The sequence below is a fragment of the Rhamphochromis longiceps genome, linkage group LG2 (genome assembly GCF_057381845.1).
Source record: "Rhamphochromis longiceps isolate RC_006_pf linkage group LG2, R_longiceps_female_GT1.1, whole genome shotgun sequence".
NCBI classification, from domain to species: Eukaryota; Metazoa; Chordata; class Actinopteri; order Cichliformes; family Cichlidae; genus Rhamphochromis; species Rhamphochromis longiceps.
This window is the reverse complement of record NC_140558.1, coordinates 20,831,448-20,846,970: the sequence shown is the minus strand read 5'-3', so window position 1 is coordinate 20,846,970 and position 15,523 is coordinate 20,831,448. Positions and strand designations below refer to the sequence as shown.

General features: G+C 43.7%; 1 protein-coding gene across 2 annotated transcripts in view; it reads right to left on the bottom strand.

The window, feature by feature from the left end:
- Positions 1-3,598, bottom strand: part of LOC146677148 (DNA-directed RNA polymerase II subunit RPB2) — a 32,171-nt gene extending 28,573 nt beyond the window's left edge. For both annotated transcript variants that reach the window (XM_085418711.1, XM_085418719.1), the window contains exons 1-2: positions 3,463-3,598; positions 1,538-1,610 (exon numbers count right to left, since the gene is read on the bottom strand). In XM_085418711.1, the coding sequence (XP_085274837.1) occupies positions 1,538-1,610; positions 3,463-3,481 (92 nt within the window). In that variant the 5' untranslated portion in view covers positions 3,482-3,598. The remainder of the gene's footprint in view (positions 1-1,537; positions 1,611-3,462) is intronic.
- Positions 3,599-15,523: the final 11,925 nt, after the last annotated feature.

Sequence of the window (15,523 nt, the reverse complement as noted above, 5' to 3'; positions counted from 1 at the left end):
TGAATCACATCATTGGCTGGACTATGGGATAAGGTGGCATCGTTCAGTCACTCACTGACTAACACTGCAAAACAGAATTGTTAACGTATTTATTTTAATTTCAATTCAGGTTAGATTGTTTTCTGTGCACAGAGACCGTGCCAGCAGTGCGCAATTGCGCATGCGCTAGAGCTGGGTGATATAAGATTTTTTCATATCACGATAGGTTTTTTCCATTTCAGGCGATAACGATATATATCACGATATAAGCCAAATAACTATATTTGTAAGATTTAAATGTGCCGTTGCTCACAAGTAAAATGTGAAATAATCAGCAGCTTGTTTTTATTTTATATATTTATTTCCCATAATAAGTTCAACAGGGTAGATGTACTTAAGGAACATGAGACTTTTTCAGATAAATAAAGGCAAATATTGCAAACTACACAAAAGGCAGCCGCTGAAGCGTTTAAGTTTCAAAATAGAACAAACAAAACAGGCTACTAAATTGTCAATTCCACTTAGAAACAAAATATTAATTCTAAAAATAAATCTTAGTTTTACAGAAGAACAGACAAAATTGACTAACTTTTGTCAATATCAAATAAACTGAGAACTAAAAGGAAATTCTCAATCTCTCCTTGTTGTATAGCTGAGCTTTTCAACCAGTTTTAACAGTTACTTTAGTCTGACAAAAGCCGAATGACGAATTAGCGCTTCCAGTCAGAGATTGAGCATGCACCGCTTTATTGTATTTCCAGACTTGCTTTCGGCACAGTTTACAGTGAACGCTACTCTGTTTTTTGTCAGACTTGAAATAGCCGAAATACCTTCACACTACGGAACTTCTATGGCTCTTCCGTTCGACAATCTCTCCGGCATTGGAACCATCATCTGTTGTCTCTTCGGTAACCTTCGGTCATGCTCGGTTGATTTTTCTCTAGTCGGCACACTCATTTCCTCCATTACCCAGCGGCACGGTGGCTGGCTGCTTCCCAAACAAATACACATGTGCGGCTTGGCACTTGTGCTGTACGTAACAAGTCACGTGACGTGACGCTGCGGCTGTGATTGGTTCGGCTCTGCTACTACTTAATTTGGATTGGCTGTTCTTTTTTTTCTTTTTCTTTTTAAAGAGGACAAGCGCGGCGAGGTCTATCGCAATAGTTTAATTTTTCTATCGAGAAAAAGTTATTTCGCAATACATATCGTTATCATTCTATCGCCCAGCTCTAACATGCGCGCAGTTTAAAGGGAACATTGCTGTTGGGTGAATAATGCAAAAAACAGAGATCTGAGATGGAAAACTAGCCAAAGTCAGAGGGAATTAATAATGATGTTTATCAAACGAGAAACATAGTTTGATCTTCTTTTTCTGCTGGTTCAGAGAGAGACAACACCTGCAGCATCAGAGACCTTTGAGCTGTCAGCTTTGAACACCGATGGCGGGTCCGTGTACGTGCCGTTCGGTCCGCGCTTTGTGTGGACTCACCATAATATTTTTCCTGTAAGAACAGATGATCACTACATCTCCACAAGGACACACAGGTGAGTTTACCTGATGACGATCCAGCACGCTTCCTGCCACAGGTCAGGAGTGATCTCATCATCATCTTCATCATACTGATTATCTGACAGAGACAGCAGGGATAAATATACGTGAGCAATACACATACTGAGACGTTGAAGCTTCACCGATCAATCAATGACAGATTGTCGGTTCAGGTTACTTCCTTTTCACAGATAACTGCACATAGAGTTTAATGATCAGTTTAAACAACTGGTGAATTGATCAGATACATCAATAAAAACAGATAACAATCTCACAGGAAAGTTATTGATCGTTCTGTTTTTAACTCACTGGTTCTGATCACGCAAACTGATCAATCAGAAGCAACACAACTGATCTGTTAAGTCAACTTCCTGTTTGTGTGAGTCGAGTGTAATGACATCACTTCCTGTCTGAGTGCAGGCAAATGCAGCACACAGCCTGAAGCTGGTGATATCAGGAGAACTCTGTTGATATGAACTGTGAGAGGTCCTGAAGACTGAGCCTCAGGGTTCATCAGAGAGCTGATTCCAAACTGCTGACCGCACGATGGTGATGATTTACTGTCAGATCACAAGTGATGGAGGTGACACATGGCTAAATCCAACGTTCAGTGTTTTCCAGCCCACACAGAATCTAATTAACAGCTGCAGTCTGACAGACTTTCATTTGTCACACTACAGATGACACTCCCTGTGAGCTCAAACAACTGTTTCATAAAATCCAAGCTTGGCTTTTGAAACACTTAAGTGATGAGTCTTGGCCCTACTCTCACAGCTTTGAGCTGATTACAATTCTCTCGTCCCCCTCATTCCAATGAATCATAAATGATCAAATCAGCTATTACACTCTGCTTAACACACTATTTACTAAGAGTTAAAGTTTGTGGAACAAATCCAGTTATTGTGGCTCATTTAAATATTCTGCTCTTGAAAGTAATCTCTTACAAATACTTGTGTTGTTAGTCTACTGCAAAAACACTTTGTCCCTGTCTTTGAGTCCTAAACCTGAGCCTCTTCAGTTATTCCAGGAAATTTATAAAGACAGCTGAGTGTTTTGAGCTGCTGCAGACATCCTGTCCTGTCTTTGAAGGGACATTTTCATTATCACAACCTGTAAAACACCTGTGATGAAGGAAGACATTTTGTAGTCCATCTTCTGCACTTTGTAGTTTTAACACCGCAGCCCTTCAGCCTTACGTAATTAAGGAGACTAGTGTGTCTCAGCACACCACACGTCTATTTTTCTCATCATCTCTTTCATTTCATGACCTTTACAGGTTAAAAGGAGGAGAAGACAGGATGAACTGACCTGCTGCCTGTAGCTTTGCCTCCCTGAGAAACTGGGTAATGACCTCTCACCTTTAACTTAAAGATAGATCGGTCAATTATCTTGTGGTCAACATTTACTTCCATTGCTGATCAATCTCTGATCACGGTCCAGCTTTCTTTATGCAGTGTTTATACTGTGTAAATATGGCGGATTGTACACAGTTTTTATACCGCAGAATTTACACATAATATAAGTGTTCGCTTTTATACTGTGGTACTGTTTATATATTGTAGTATTTGTGGGTGTAGTGTCACAGTAACGCTGAGTGTAAACGTCTGCAGCGATAATCAAGTTAAATAAAGGGTCCTCGTGCATTAGCAGCATTTAGCCTGTTAGCTCACACAAAGCCCCGCTGCTTTTAGCTGATGTTAGCACACGAATCAGGTGAGGCTCGTGATCTGCGTGAGGCTGACGCGTACCTGTGTGACAGGTGTTTGTTTGGATGAGTGATACTAGCTTTTGTTCTCTCAGAAATTACTAAAATGGTTAGCTGTAGCACGGGTTAGCTCCTCTGTCACGTCCTGTTAATAAAATTACCAAATAAATGCAAATAAAATTATCCACCATGTGACGTAATGACGTTTTACAGCTGTGCAGCTCACCTTCATCCTGGTCATACATGTTTATCTCCTGAAAACTTAAAACCACAACAACAAAAATAAAAACAACAACCACAAAACGTTGCGATCACCGCGCGCCCCGGAAACGTAGGTCACTTCTGCTTTGTTCTTCTTTGTTAGTAATAGGCAGAGGTGAAACACTACTGCCCCTCACAGGCTGGATGCTACAACTGCACAAATCCTCAGGCTTGCTCTCAAGTCAATGTCGTGTGTGTTTTTATTTGTTTGGTTTTCCAAAAAACGTTCTTTATTTATCTTCAAATATTTTATTGTGAAGCACAAGTAACAACTAGAAAAATTTGCATTTCCTGCGAAAATGCTGTGTGGATGCTTTAAAGCTGAAGCTGTATGCAAAAACTAGCTGAAAAAGCTGAAAAGTTGCAGAAATTGTAAAAACTTTGCAGAAGCAAAGGAACTTTGCTAAAATGTAATAACTTAGCAGAACTGCAATATCTTAGAGGAAACATAATACTTGGCAGAAATACAATAGCATAGCAGAACTTAGCAGAAATATTGTAACTTACCAGAAACATGATAACTTCTCAAAAATACAAGACTTTAGGAGAAATAGTATAAGATAACAGAAAGAATATATTTAGCCAAAAATACTTGAACATTACAGAAACACTATGATTTAGAAAAATAGTACAACATAGTAGAAATACTGTGATTTACCAGAGACACTGTGATGAAGTATGAATATTGTAATTTTAAATTAATACTATGTTTTAGCACAAATACTATCATTTGGCAGAAATACTATATTAAGCACAAATCCTATAAAAAGCACAAATAGTATGATTAAGCATAAATACTACATTTAGTAGAAATACTATGTTTTAGCACAAATATTATAAAAAGAAGAAATACTATATTAAGCACAAATCCTATAAAAAGCACAAATACTATATTAAGCACAAATCTTATAAAAAGCACAAATACTATATTAAGCAATATAAATATCCCATAAAAATCCTTTAAAAAGCAAAAATACTGTACTATGATTTGGTAGAAAAACTATAATTAATCAGAAATACTATATTTGGCAGAAATACTATATTTAGCACAAATCTTATAAAATAGCAGAACTAGTAATAACTTAAACAGAAAAATTGGAAAAGCAAAATGGACAGCTGATTTTTGCAGTTTATTTCTCGTAGTGCGGACTCCCCTCAAACAAATGGCCGTAATTTCCTAACCGTAGAGGCTAGAACGGTCATTCTTAGACCATTTTGTTCAGAAGAGATGGGGGAATCTTCCAGTGTTGACAATTTATCATTAAAATCTGAATTATTAAAGATATTTGACTTGTAATGCACCATAACTGAGTAGAGGCGAAGCAAAAACTGCCTTGACTTGCCCTCAAACAACGCTTTCTAACTCTAAATCTATTTGGAGTATCAATATCATTCTTTCACCGTAAGAGACAGCAGGCTTTGGTGAACAGTCATGGAAATTTTCAGGTCTCTGTGGAAATCCAACAAAAAGTTATGACAAGAGAAAAAAGTGGTTCATTTCCAGAGTTTGAAATCTGAGCGAAGGACAAATTTCCTACCCTCAAACAAGTCTAACTCATTTCAGAACGGTAATAGGTGAGAAAGAAATTCTTGAATTGTGAGCGTCAGGAGTGTCTGAAGATATACTGGGACAAGCCTCATGTCTTAAGTTTGTTTCGTTAAGGAGATATGACGATTCGAATATGCCTCTCATTACAGAAATCAAGCGGTGATTTTGAACAAACTCTCCATTGACTTTCTATGGAGAGTTTTCCGACTTTGTGTTGGTCTGAGGAGATTTGCAAAGATCCTATAAGTCCCACAACAATGATAGTGACATTTCCTGAAAGCCAGCAAAAATACCTACATTTTGATGTATAATTCGTGGAAGTTGAGTGAAAATTGAGCAAGTAGCAAGAAGTTGTTCGGACATGAAGAGAAAACTGCAAAACCTTCAGTGGCACACTGGAAGCCAAGAGTATAGCAACCATAACAACGCATGTATTTTGTGAAAAATCACAATTTGGCAACTCAAAACTTTAAGAGGAATAAAAGTAAAACGGTAAAAGCTTTGAAAAAGCTGATTTATACCTGAATAGCCCAATAATTTGAGAACATTTTAAAGTTTGAATGGTTGTTCTACGTGAAAATATGAGGAAGTAGTTAAGTTTCAAAAACAAGCAAATTTTAGCAGAATTGCAGAAGTTTCCCATTCATTTCAAATTAAAGGAAAAAAGCTTAATATTTTAAAAAGTATAATAGTGAAAAATACCAAAAGATATAGCCATCATTAACAGAAATAGCAGAATAGTTTAAAATTTGAACGGTGAAAATAGCACAAAAATTGTGGAAGTAGATCCACGGCGAAAAGTGTACGGAAACACCAAGAAGGAACTCAATAGTGTGGATGCTTAAAGCATCCACACAATTACAAATTGCCCCATAGGCTGACATTGCTTCCTTTTTATATTTTTATCATCAAGAAAGGGGGAAAACAAACAAAAAACAAAACACACAACCAAGAAAGTGGAAAGTAACAAAAAGGGTAGCCAAAAAACAAGGGGGAAAAACCCCTCCCACACAATTACCTTATCCCAGAGTGCTATCAGCTTATTGTAACCTATGGTGAAGTCCACACAGTAGCTCTCACTTGTTCATAATTTCCAGATGCTCAATAAGTGGCCCCCAAATCTGATCCAAGTCCTCCAGTTTGTCCTTTATAATGAAGCGGTTCCTTTCCAGGTGAAGAGTATCTGTCAGCACGGAAATCCAGGCTTTCAAGGAGGGCACTTCTTTTCCCTTTCATAGCTTAACCTACCCATTCATTCACTTCCGCTTATTCCTTTTCAGGTTTGCTGGAGCCTATCCCAGCTATCTTAGGGCGAAAAGGAGGGTACACCCAGGACAGGTCTCCAGTCGGTTGCAGGGCTGACACATAGACAGGGGACAACCAATCGCACTCACATTCACTCCCACATGTTGTGGGCCTGATCTCTGAGAACATCGAGAAGGCCTGCCTGGAGGAGATTAAGAACCTGGAGAACTGGTGCCAGGAGAACAACCTCCTCCTAAACGTCAGCAAGACTAAGGAGCTGATCATAGACTTCACTACAAAGCAGGCAAGGAATTATGAGCCCCTGATCATCAGTTTCCGGTACCTGTGTATCTACATCACTCTGTCATGGTCCTGTGACATCAATAGGGATGGGTATTGTTTAGGTTTTATCCGATACCAGTACCAAACCGGTACATTTGAAACGGTGCTGGTGCTTAAACGGTGCTTGAACTGGTGCTTAAAGAATGGAGAACACACACTTTGTCCAAAAACCTCTCATGTTCAGCTGTTTTTTTTTTGTTTTGTTTTTTGTAAAAAGATAACAATGTTAGCCTTTTCTGCAGCTATAGGGGATTTATGGTATCACTCTTGGCTGGAAGCAGTGCTTAATCAATGGGGGAAAAAAACACCAACTTTGTCCAAAAACCTCTCATGTTTAGCTGTTTCCCACTTTTTCTTTGGTCATTTTAGCCTTTTTGGCCAGAGTGAAGGGAGCATCTGCCATCAAAAAAGAAGACAGGCGCATGTAACTACGACGGTGTTTGCTAGTTCACCTTACATGCATTAATGTAATAACGTGGTTAGCCTACTCAACGTAAATTACACACGAACAACATTAAGCTACTCACGCAGAGAAGAACGGCTGCTGCTGCCATCATCATCCGTCATCATTTCTGCTACACTGGCAGCGCTAGGGGCCAGGACTCTCCTCTTCGGGTTCTTGGGGGATGTTGCTAACTTCACATCTGATAACAGGCACCACACCCGCAGTAGATGTGCTCAGTGTGAGGTCTCGCAGCAAGCTATCAAATACGGTGCATTTCTCGGCTTTTAACAAAATGCTATACGTTGCCAGGTGTTTCATCAGATTCGAGGTGTTACCTCCTTTGCACAGTATCACCATAAAGCACTTGTTGCAGGCTGCTGAGTTTGCATCTTTTGCTGTGAAGTACAGACAGACTCTTAACTGCTTCGCCTTGGGCGTTTTTAATCTGTAGCTCTGCTCTAAAAGAACGTACGTACCTGGGCCCGCCTACTATCCTCGGAAAGGTAAAATGATTGGCTAGAATCTAAAGTGGATGACATCTCAGAAAAAAAAAAGCACCAAAATAAAGCACTGAAATGTGTGTGCTTTTGGGTCTGGTTACTACAGTTTATGTCAGAACCGGTGCCATTACCGGTACCCATCCCTAAAGAGCAGCTCGCCTCGCAGCTATTTATTCCCATGATAGTTACAGTTTACACAATAAAACACAAGCAACTCCCACCGTAGAACCCCCTTGGTTGCAAAAGACAAGGTACTGCGTGTGCGTGTGTGTGTGAGACCTCCTGCTCACCAAAAGGATCATAAAAGCAGGAAGCTTATACACAAGAAACAGATCTTTCAAATAGGATGTATCAATAATATACACATACAGTTCTTACACACACACTGGACATTCTGGACATTGTTTTCACTTCATCACTTAAATCACTTTAAGCATATTTGCACTGCAGAAGACATAATGTGGATTGCACAACACTGGACATTATATTCTTCATTTCCAGTTAATACTTGTACAGCTGCTGTTATTGTGTATATATATTTATTTATATTTCTTCATACATTCTTATATAGTTCTATATTGTGTATTTTGTTGTACAGTTATTTTATTTTCAACTTTAATTTATATATTTTATCTTATTCTTTCCCAGTTAAATTTACCCTTCATTCTAATTTGTGTTGTACAGTTATTTCCTTTTTAACCTTAATTTATATTTTATTCCTTCCTAGTAAAATTTACCCTTTTTAATTTTTCATATTTATTTCCCTTTTTAATTTTTCATATTTATTTCCTATCTTATTCATAGCCTTTTCCTTTTTTGTTTTCTTTAGGTCACGAGCAGTTGTCCAAGCATTTCACTGCATATCGTACTGTGTATGACTGTGTACGTGACAAATAAAATTTGAATTTGAATTTGAAAATTTTAATAAAACCTCACCCCAGCACCAGAGTGACTGGAGAGATGGTCAGAGACAAAAGAATGTCTTTGATCCTACTGCTTGAACCAAGACTTTACAAATTTAAGAAACTCAATGACAACATTCAACAATTTGACTTAACAGGAAGGTTGGAGATTGGCCTATAAATAGCTGAGACAGTCTAGAGATGGCTTTTTAAGTAAAGGTTTAACTACAGCCAGCTTGAAGGCCTGTGGTACATAGCCGATTATTAGAGATTTTATTGAGATCCTGTTTCTCTTTATTTCTCTTTTTCTAGTTGCTTCCGTACGTTTTGTGCCGCTTAACTAGTCCCTCAGTTTTTATGAGTGTGTGTGAATGTGTGTGAATGTGTGCGTGAATGGGTGGATGACTGGATATGTAAAGCGCTTTGGGGTCCTTAGGGACTAGTAAAGCGCTATATAAATACAGGCCATTTACCATTTACCATTTTATGCCCATTCAAATTTTTACAGTTTCTGTCAATTCTGCTCTTTCCAGCTATAAATTTTGGTGGTTATAACTGTTATATTTTTTGCTATGTTAATTTTTTCATGCAGTTTCTGCTCCCATTGAAGTGGATAGCAGACATCCCATAAAATGCTCTAAGTGGCATATTTTTGAAGCTTAACTGCTTCCACATACTTTCTCCTAGAACCACCATTCCACCTTTAAACTGTTCTCCTGTTCTTCTTTTACTTCTGTCTAATTCAGCTTTTCTATAAGTTCTACCGTTTCCCTTAAATTAATTTTTAACTTTCGCATGAATTATGAGGTTCTCTAGCATATCGAGACCACACTGTTACATATTCCATATGTACGGGGTACGGCCCCCCTTGGTCGTGGCGTGTGGATATTTCTTTAAGACACCCTGGCACGCCCGGCTACGTCCCACAGCTTACGTATAAAACAGCTGTGCAGACGTGACACCGGTGATCGTTGATCTCCACTTGTTGGCTGTCTCCCAATTCAGGGTCTGCAGCCTTAAAGTACGCAGCCTCAACGATCCTCAAGGGCCGCGTACTCAAAGACCGCTAAGGCCGGAAGTGCGAGGCTTGTGAAATGGGACAGTCTAGCCTCCGTTGCGCTGATACTGTTGTTTGTCAATAAAGTTTAAAAAAAAAAAGCCTCCATTGCGCTGCGCAGGTTGCCTAGCAACCATGATACTAATCACTGGAAACGTGTCATACAGCTTTGTTTGACAGAAATGAAGGAGAAAATTGTTTGTTTGTTTCTACATGAGCTTTGATCATTGTCAGAGTATTTTTGTTTTTAAAGGTTTTATTATTCATATAATAATCAGCTAAGAGTGTTTATATTTCTGTTCTGTACTCAACCAGCTGCATATTTTAATTGCTGGCTCCCTACTCTATAACGGAAACTGTTTGCCTTCACATTATCAGTCTTTGCCTTCACATTGTCACTGTTTGCCTTCACACTAGCAGGAAACCGCCACCCACGAGTAAGAAACAACCTTGTAGAGAACACGAAGTTTTTTGATAAACCACACCTGTTTTCTTGACAAGATAAGGATGATATTTCCTTTTTTGTATGCTTCATGATGTGTATAAATAAAGCCAGACTGCACCAAGGAGGTGTGTGAGTCTCTCCCTGAGTCTCTCACCCGTGCACGTTTAAAACTGCTCTAAGTGTCTGAGTGATATTTCATTGCATCTGAGTACTTGATAATAGAATATCTTTAACATTTAATTGGTCCTTCGAGCCGGAGGGACATTGATATTTTTTCAATGCTCCAATAGGAGACCTTCGTCAAGTCCTGACGTCGTGAGAAGCCCACGCTGTCGACTCCTCTCCAGGCAGAGGATAAAGTCCAGAGACGTGACGTTCGGGTTCTGGCCAGCGTTCTTATAAGAGGTCCACGACTTCAGGGGTTGATGAAGGAAACCAAAGCAACCACACAATAACTCAGGTGAATATTTAGCACTCACTCACATCTTGCGCAAAACGACTGAGGCAACCTGTGGTCTGTACATAAAATAGTTTCCCGTCAAAATATGACAGCTTAGTAACAGTCTCGTCTGAAAAAGGACTGGTAGAAAAGTTACGCAGCTCGCCTGAAAGAGGGCTTGGAGCAAGCTTTATGTCAAAATACGACAGGATAGTAACATTCTCGTCTGAAAAAGGACTGGTAGAAGTTACGACGCAGCTCGCCTGAAAGAGGGCTTGGAGCAATGTAGAAAGACACAGTGTTGCCCAGAATAATACTCATTACGCGTATGATCTGTTGTTTTACTGTTTTGTTGGTGGAGTAAGTTGATTTTACAGCACATTAAGGAGGCTGAACTACTCCACCGAATTGTTTACCGTTGGTTGCTCGAGTTCTGGTGGAACGGGAAAAGGTTGTGTTTCATCACATAAAATTGACACCGCTTTCAAGGCTAGCTTGAAAGTAGAAGGCCGTGTCAATAGCCTCTCCCATTCCTCGTGCCAGAGAAAGCACCACGGGTGTGTATGTGTGTGTGTAAACGTAAATATATCTATGAGCTAATAAAAAATAATAAGAAAGAAAAATGGGTGGCTAGAGAAAAAATGTCCAGGCGCCGGACAAACTGCAGTGACTGATAAAACCCTTATTAAGTGTCTGAGTGATATTTCATTGCATCTGAGTACTTGATAAAAGAATATCTCTAACAATCATTCTCTGTAAGATTAAGCTCAGCTATTGAACGGTGTGTGGAGGTATGTAATAACGACAGGAGAGGTCTCAGTGTCTCACTCCAACTTTATTAACTGACTCTCAGAACTTCACATATAGTGAGCGCCAAAATCTCAACCCCAATACTTCCCTTCAACTTGGGTGTGAGTGGAGCCACCTGGTGGTCTGCCACACATACCCCCCCCCCCCCCCCCCCCCCCCGAACACACAGTTAGGTCTCTATTCAGTCCAGGACCCTGGGTCTAAGCAAACGACCCGAACGACTGAACCTGGGAGGGAGAGAACAGGCAGAGGAAGGTCCATCCTGTGAATGAGGCTGGTGAAGGCGAGCAGGAAAGGCAGGAGGAGGCTCAAACGCCGGTGGTCCGGGGGTAGTCCTGGGGGGAAAACCAGAGTCTGTCAACCCCATCGAAGGAGGGCGGCCACGGCGAGGGGCCTGGGCCGGCACTACATTACTGTCCGGAAGAACATGTGCAGGTTTAAGTCTGTCAACACACACAGTCTCCCTTCGACCTCCAAAATTCAAAACAAAATGTTTCTGGCCCGGTTCAATAACCCTGAATGGGCCGTCATACAGCGGCCGCAGCGGTGTCCTGTGGGCATCGTGCCTGACAAAAACAAACTTAGCAGTCTCTAAAGTCTTTGGAACAAAGGTGTCAGGCACGGTGTCAGGAAAAGGATTTTCGGGCAAGAATTCTCCAGGCACGCGGAGGGGCTGACCAAACACTAGCTCAGCTGGGGAAGCACCGAGGTCCTCCTTAACCGCAGAGCGCAGCCCAAGCAAAACCCACGGGAGGCGGTCAACCCAATTGCCATCCTTTAAGGAGGTGCGAAAAGCAGCCTTAAGCGACCGGTGGAACCGTTCACACATCCCATTAGCTTGCGGGTTGTATGCGGTTGTGCGGTGGACTTTAGCCCCCAGTCCATCAGCCATGGCCGACCAAAGCACGGAAATGAACTGGGGGCCTCTGTCTGACGTAATGTCCGCAGGTGGGCCGAAACGCGAGACCCAGCTTGACAAAAACGCCTTGGCCACCACTGCTGCAGTAGTGGACGCCAGGGGGACCGCCTCCGGCCACCTGGTGGTCCGGTCAACAACAGTCAAAAGGTGCGTAAAACCTTGTGACTGCGGCAGAGGACCCACCAGATCGACATGCACATGATCGAAACGTTTGCCGGGTATGAAGAACGGCTCCAGGGGCGCCTTGGTGTGTTTATGAACCTTCGCACGCTGGCAGGGAATGCACGCCGACGCCCATTCCTTAACAGATTTGCGAAGGCCTGGCCAAACAAATTTAGAGCTGACCAGTTTAACAGAGGCCCGGACCCCTGGATGAGAGAGAGCATGTACCGAGTCAAAAACTTGACGACGCCAGGAAGCGGGAACCACTGGGCGAGGGCGGCCGGTGGAAACGTCACAGACGAGGAGGGGACCACCGTCCTGCACAGGTCTGTCCTCTAGTATGAGGCCCGTCTGGGTGGATTTAAGCGCGAGGATGTCCGGGTCACTGCTGTGATCGGCAGCCATGGCGGAGTAGTCTATGCCGAGAAAGACGGGAGAAACCAGCGCACGGGACAAACAGTCAACCACATGATTGGATTTACCAGCCACGTGCCGAATGTCCGTGGTAAACTCAGAAATGGCGTGCACTCCATGGATCAGAAACCTTGGACATGGCAAACGTCAAGGGTTTGTGGTCCACGTATGCGGTAAAGTGACGACCCTCGAGAAAAAAACAGAAATGACGAGTCGCCAGGTGGAGCGCCAGTAGCTCCCTGTCAAAAACGCTGTAATTGCGTTCGCTGTCACGTAGCGTACGGCTGAAAAAGGCGAGCGGTTGCCAGACACCCGAGATTCGCTGTTCCAGCACTGCACCCACCACTATGTCCGACGCATCGGTGGTCAACGCAATCGGCGCTGAGGGGGATGGGTGGGCCAGAAGGGCAGCATTAGCATTAGAAAACGCTTGGATGCTTTCCGGAAACCAGTCAACGGAGTCATTAGCTTTCTTACCCTTTAACGCCCCATAAAGGGGCTTCAGCAGATGTGCCGCTTTGGGGAGAAAACGGTTGTAAAAATTCACCATCCCCAAAAATTCCTGCAGTGCCTTAACATTCGTGGGACGCGGAAATTCCGAAACAGCTCGGACTTTGTCAGGCAACGGAACCGCGCCCTCGGCGGAAATACGCTGCCCAAGAAAATCGAGAACGGGCAACCCAAACTGGCATTTAGACGGATTAATAATCAGTCCATGCTCCGCCAAACGCTGAAAAACCTGACGCAGATGGAACATGTGCTGCTCCTTCGAGCTGCTGGCCACCAGTATATCATCAAGATATACAAAAACAAAGGGCAGCCCGCGCAAGACCGAGTCCATCAACCGCTGGAAGGTTTGGGCGGCATCTTTCAGGCCAAATGGCATGTGCAGAAACTCGAAAAGGCCGAAAGGTGTAATTATGGCGGTTTTGGGGACATCCTCCGCGCGCACGGGAACCTGGTGATATCCCCGTACCAAATCGATCTTCGAAAATACCGAGGTCCCCGCAAGATGGGCGGAAAAATCTTGGATGTGGGGAATGGGATAACGATCGTTCTCTGTGACATTATTAAGACGACGGAAATCCCCACAAGTTCGCCACCGATCATCAGATTTAGGCACCATGTGTAACGGAGAAGCCCAGGCACTGTTCGAATGCTGCACGATGCCCAGACGCTCCATGGTGGCAAATTCTTCCCGAGCGACAGCCAGTTTGGCAGGGTCGAGGCGGCGCGCGCGTGCAAACACCGGGGGCCCTACTGTAGTTATGTAATGCTCCACCCCATGCTTCGTCACCGTGCTCGAGAAAGTGAGGACAGAGAGTGAGGGAAACTCAGAAAGCAAACACTGAAAAACGTCACCCGAATCTACTGAGTTAGCATGCACGACGGGCTGAGCACCCCGAGTCAAACAGGGTAATGAGGAAAATGACACAGCATCGATTAAACGTCTGTTAGCAACATCAACCAGCAGTCCGTGAGCACAAAGAAAATCAGCGCCTATTATAGGCACAGAGCTAGCAGCAACAACAAAGTTCCACTGAAAGTCACGGTCGTGAAAGCAAACAGTCGCCAACCTTTCACCGAAGGTTTTGATGGAAGAGCCATTAGCCGCTGTTAGCAATGGCCCGCAGCCCTCAGCTAGCCTGTCCGAGCCAGCCGGGGGGAAGAAGGCTCTTCTGTGAGCCGGAGTCCACCAGGAAACGCCTCCCCGAGCGTGAGTCCTCTAAGAAAAGCAGCCTTTCCTTGTTGCCAGCAGTCGCGGCTGCTACAGAGTGCTGACATGCCCGTTTCCCTGGGTCTGGAAACTGCAAGGCGGGAGACAGCGCCGTGCCTTCGCTCCAAAACGCTGGTGATAAAAACAAAGCCCCTTTCCGCGGTGCCGCGGTGCCGCCGTGCAGCGATTCCGGCCACCGTGGACGAGTCGGAGGGCCCCTGGAGCATGGGTGAGGGGGCGGGGGAAAACGCTGGTGAGTCCTGAACAATTGCCTGGACGCCGAAAGTCCTGGTAGCCAGGAGGATGCGATCCGCCTCTTCTGCAAGGGAGCAGTAATCCTTCGTGGCCAATAGCGGGGAGTTGGCAAGGCCAGCGCGGACTGGAGCCGGCAGCTGTCGGAGAAAGAGGTGGGTGAAGAGAAATCCTCCGTCATCCGCGCCCAGCTCGAGAGCGGTGCCATCGCCCAAGCCCGCGAGGGAAAGGAGTTTCTCGGCCCGCTCAGCATCAGAGAGGGAGTAACGCCGCAGCAGCAGCGCCTTGAGGGCGGTGTACTTGCCTTGGGCTGGGGGGTCCCGGAGGAGAGTCATCATGCGGCGGGTTGACAGCGGGTCAAGTGAGGCCACCACATGGTGGTATTTAGTATCGTCAGCTGACTCCACGAAGAGCAAACTGAGCTTCTACGTGCACGAACCATGAAGGAGGATCGTGAAGCCAAAAATCCGGCAATTTAAGCGCCACAGCAAACGCAGCCATCGGCGGAGGTGAAAGTCCGGCGGCAGCCGATGCTTCCAGGCCGGAGCTGGCTTCGTCGTCGAGCCTTAGCATGTTCGCTACAGGGGTCACCAATGTGGAGGTATGTAATAACGACAGGAGAGGTCTCAGTGTCTCACTCCAACTTTATTAACTGACTCTCAGAACTTCACACATAGTGAGCGCCAAAATCTCCACCCCAACACTTCCCTTCAACTTGGGTGTGAGTGGAGCCACCTGGTGGTCCTCCACAGGTGTATATTTTAAAGTAAAGGCTTTAACACCAAGTTAGTACAAACGTCACTAATGTCACATAACTTTGCCGACATG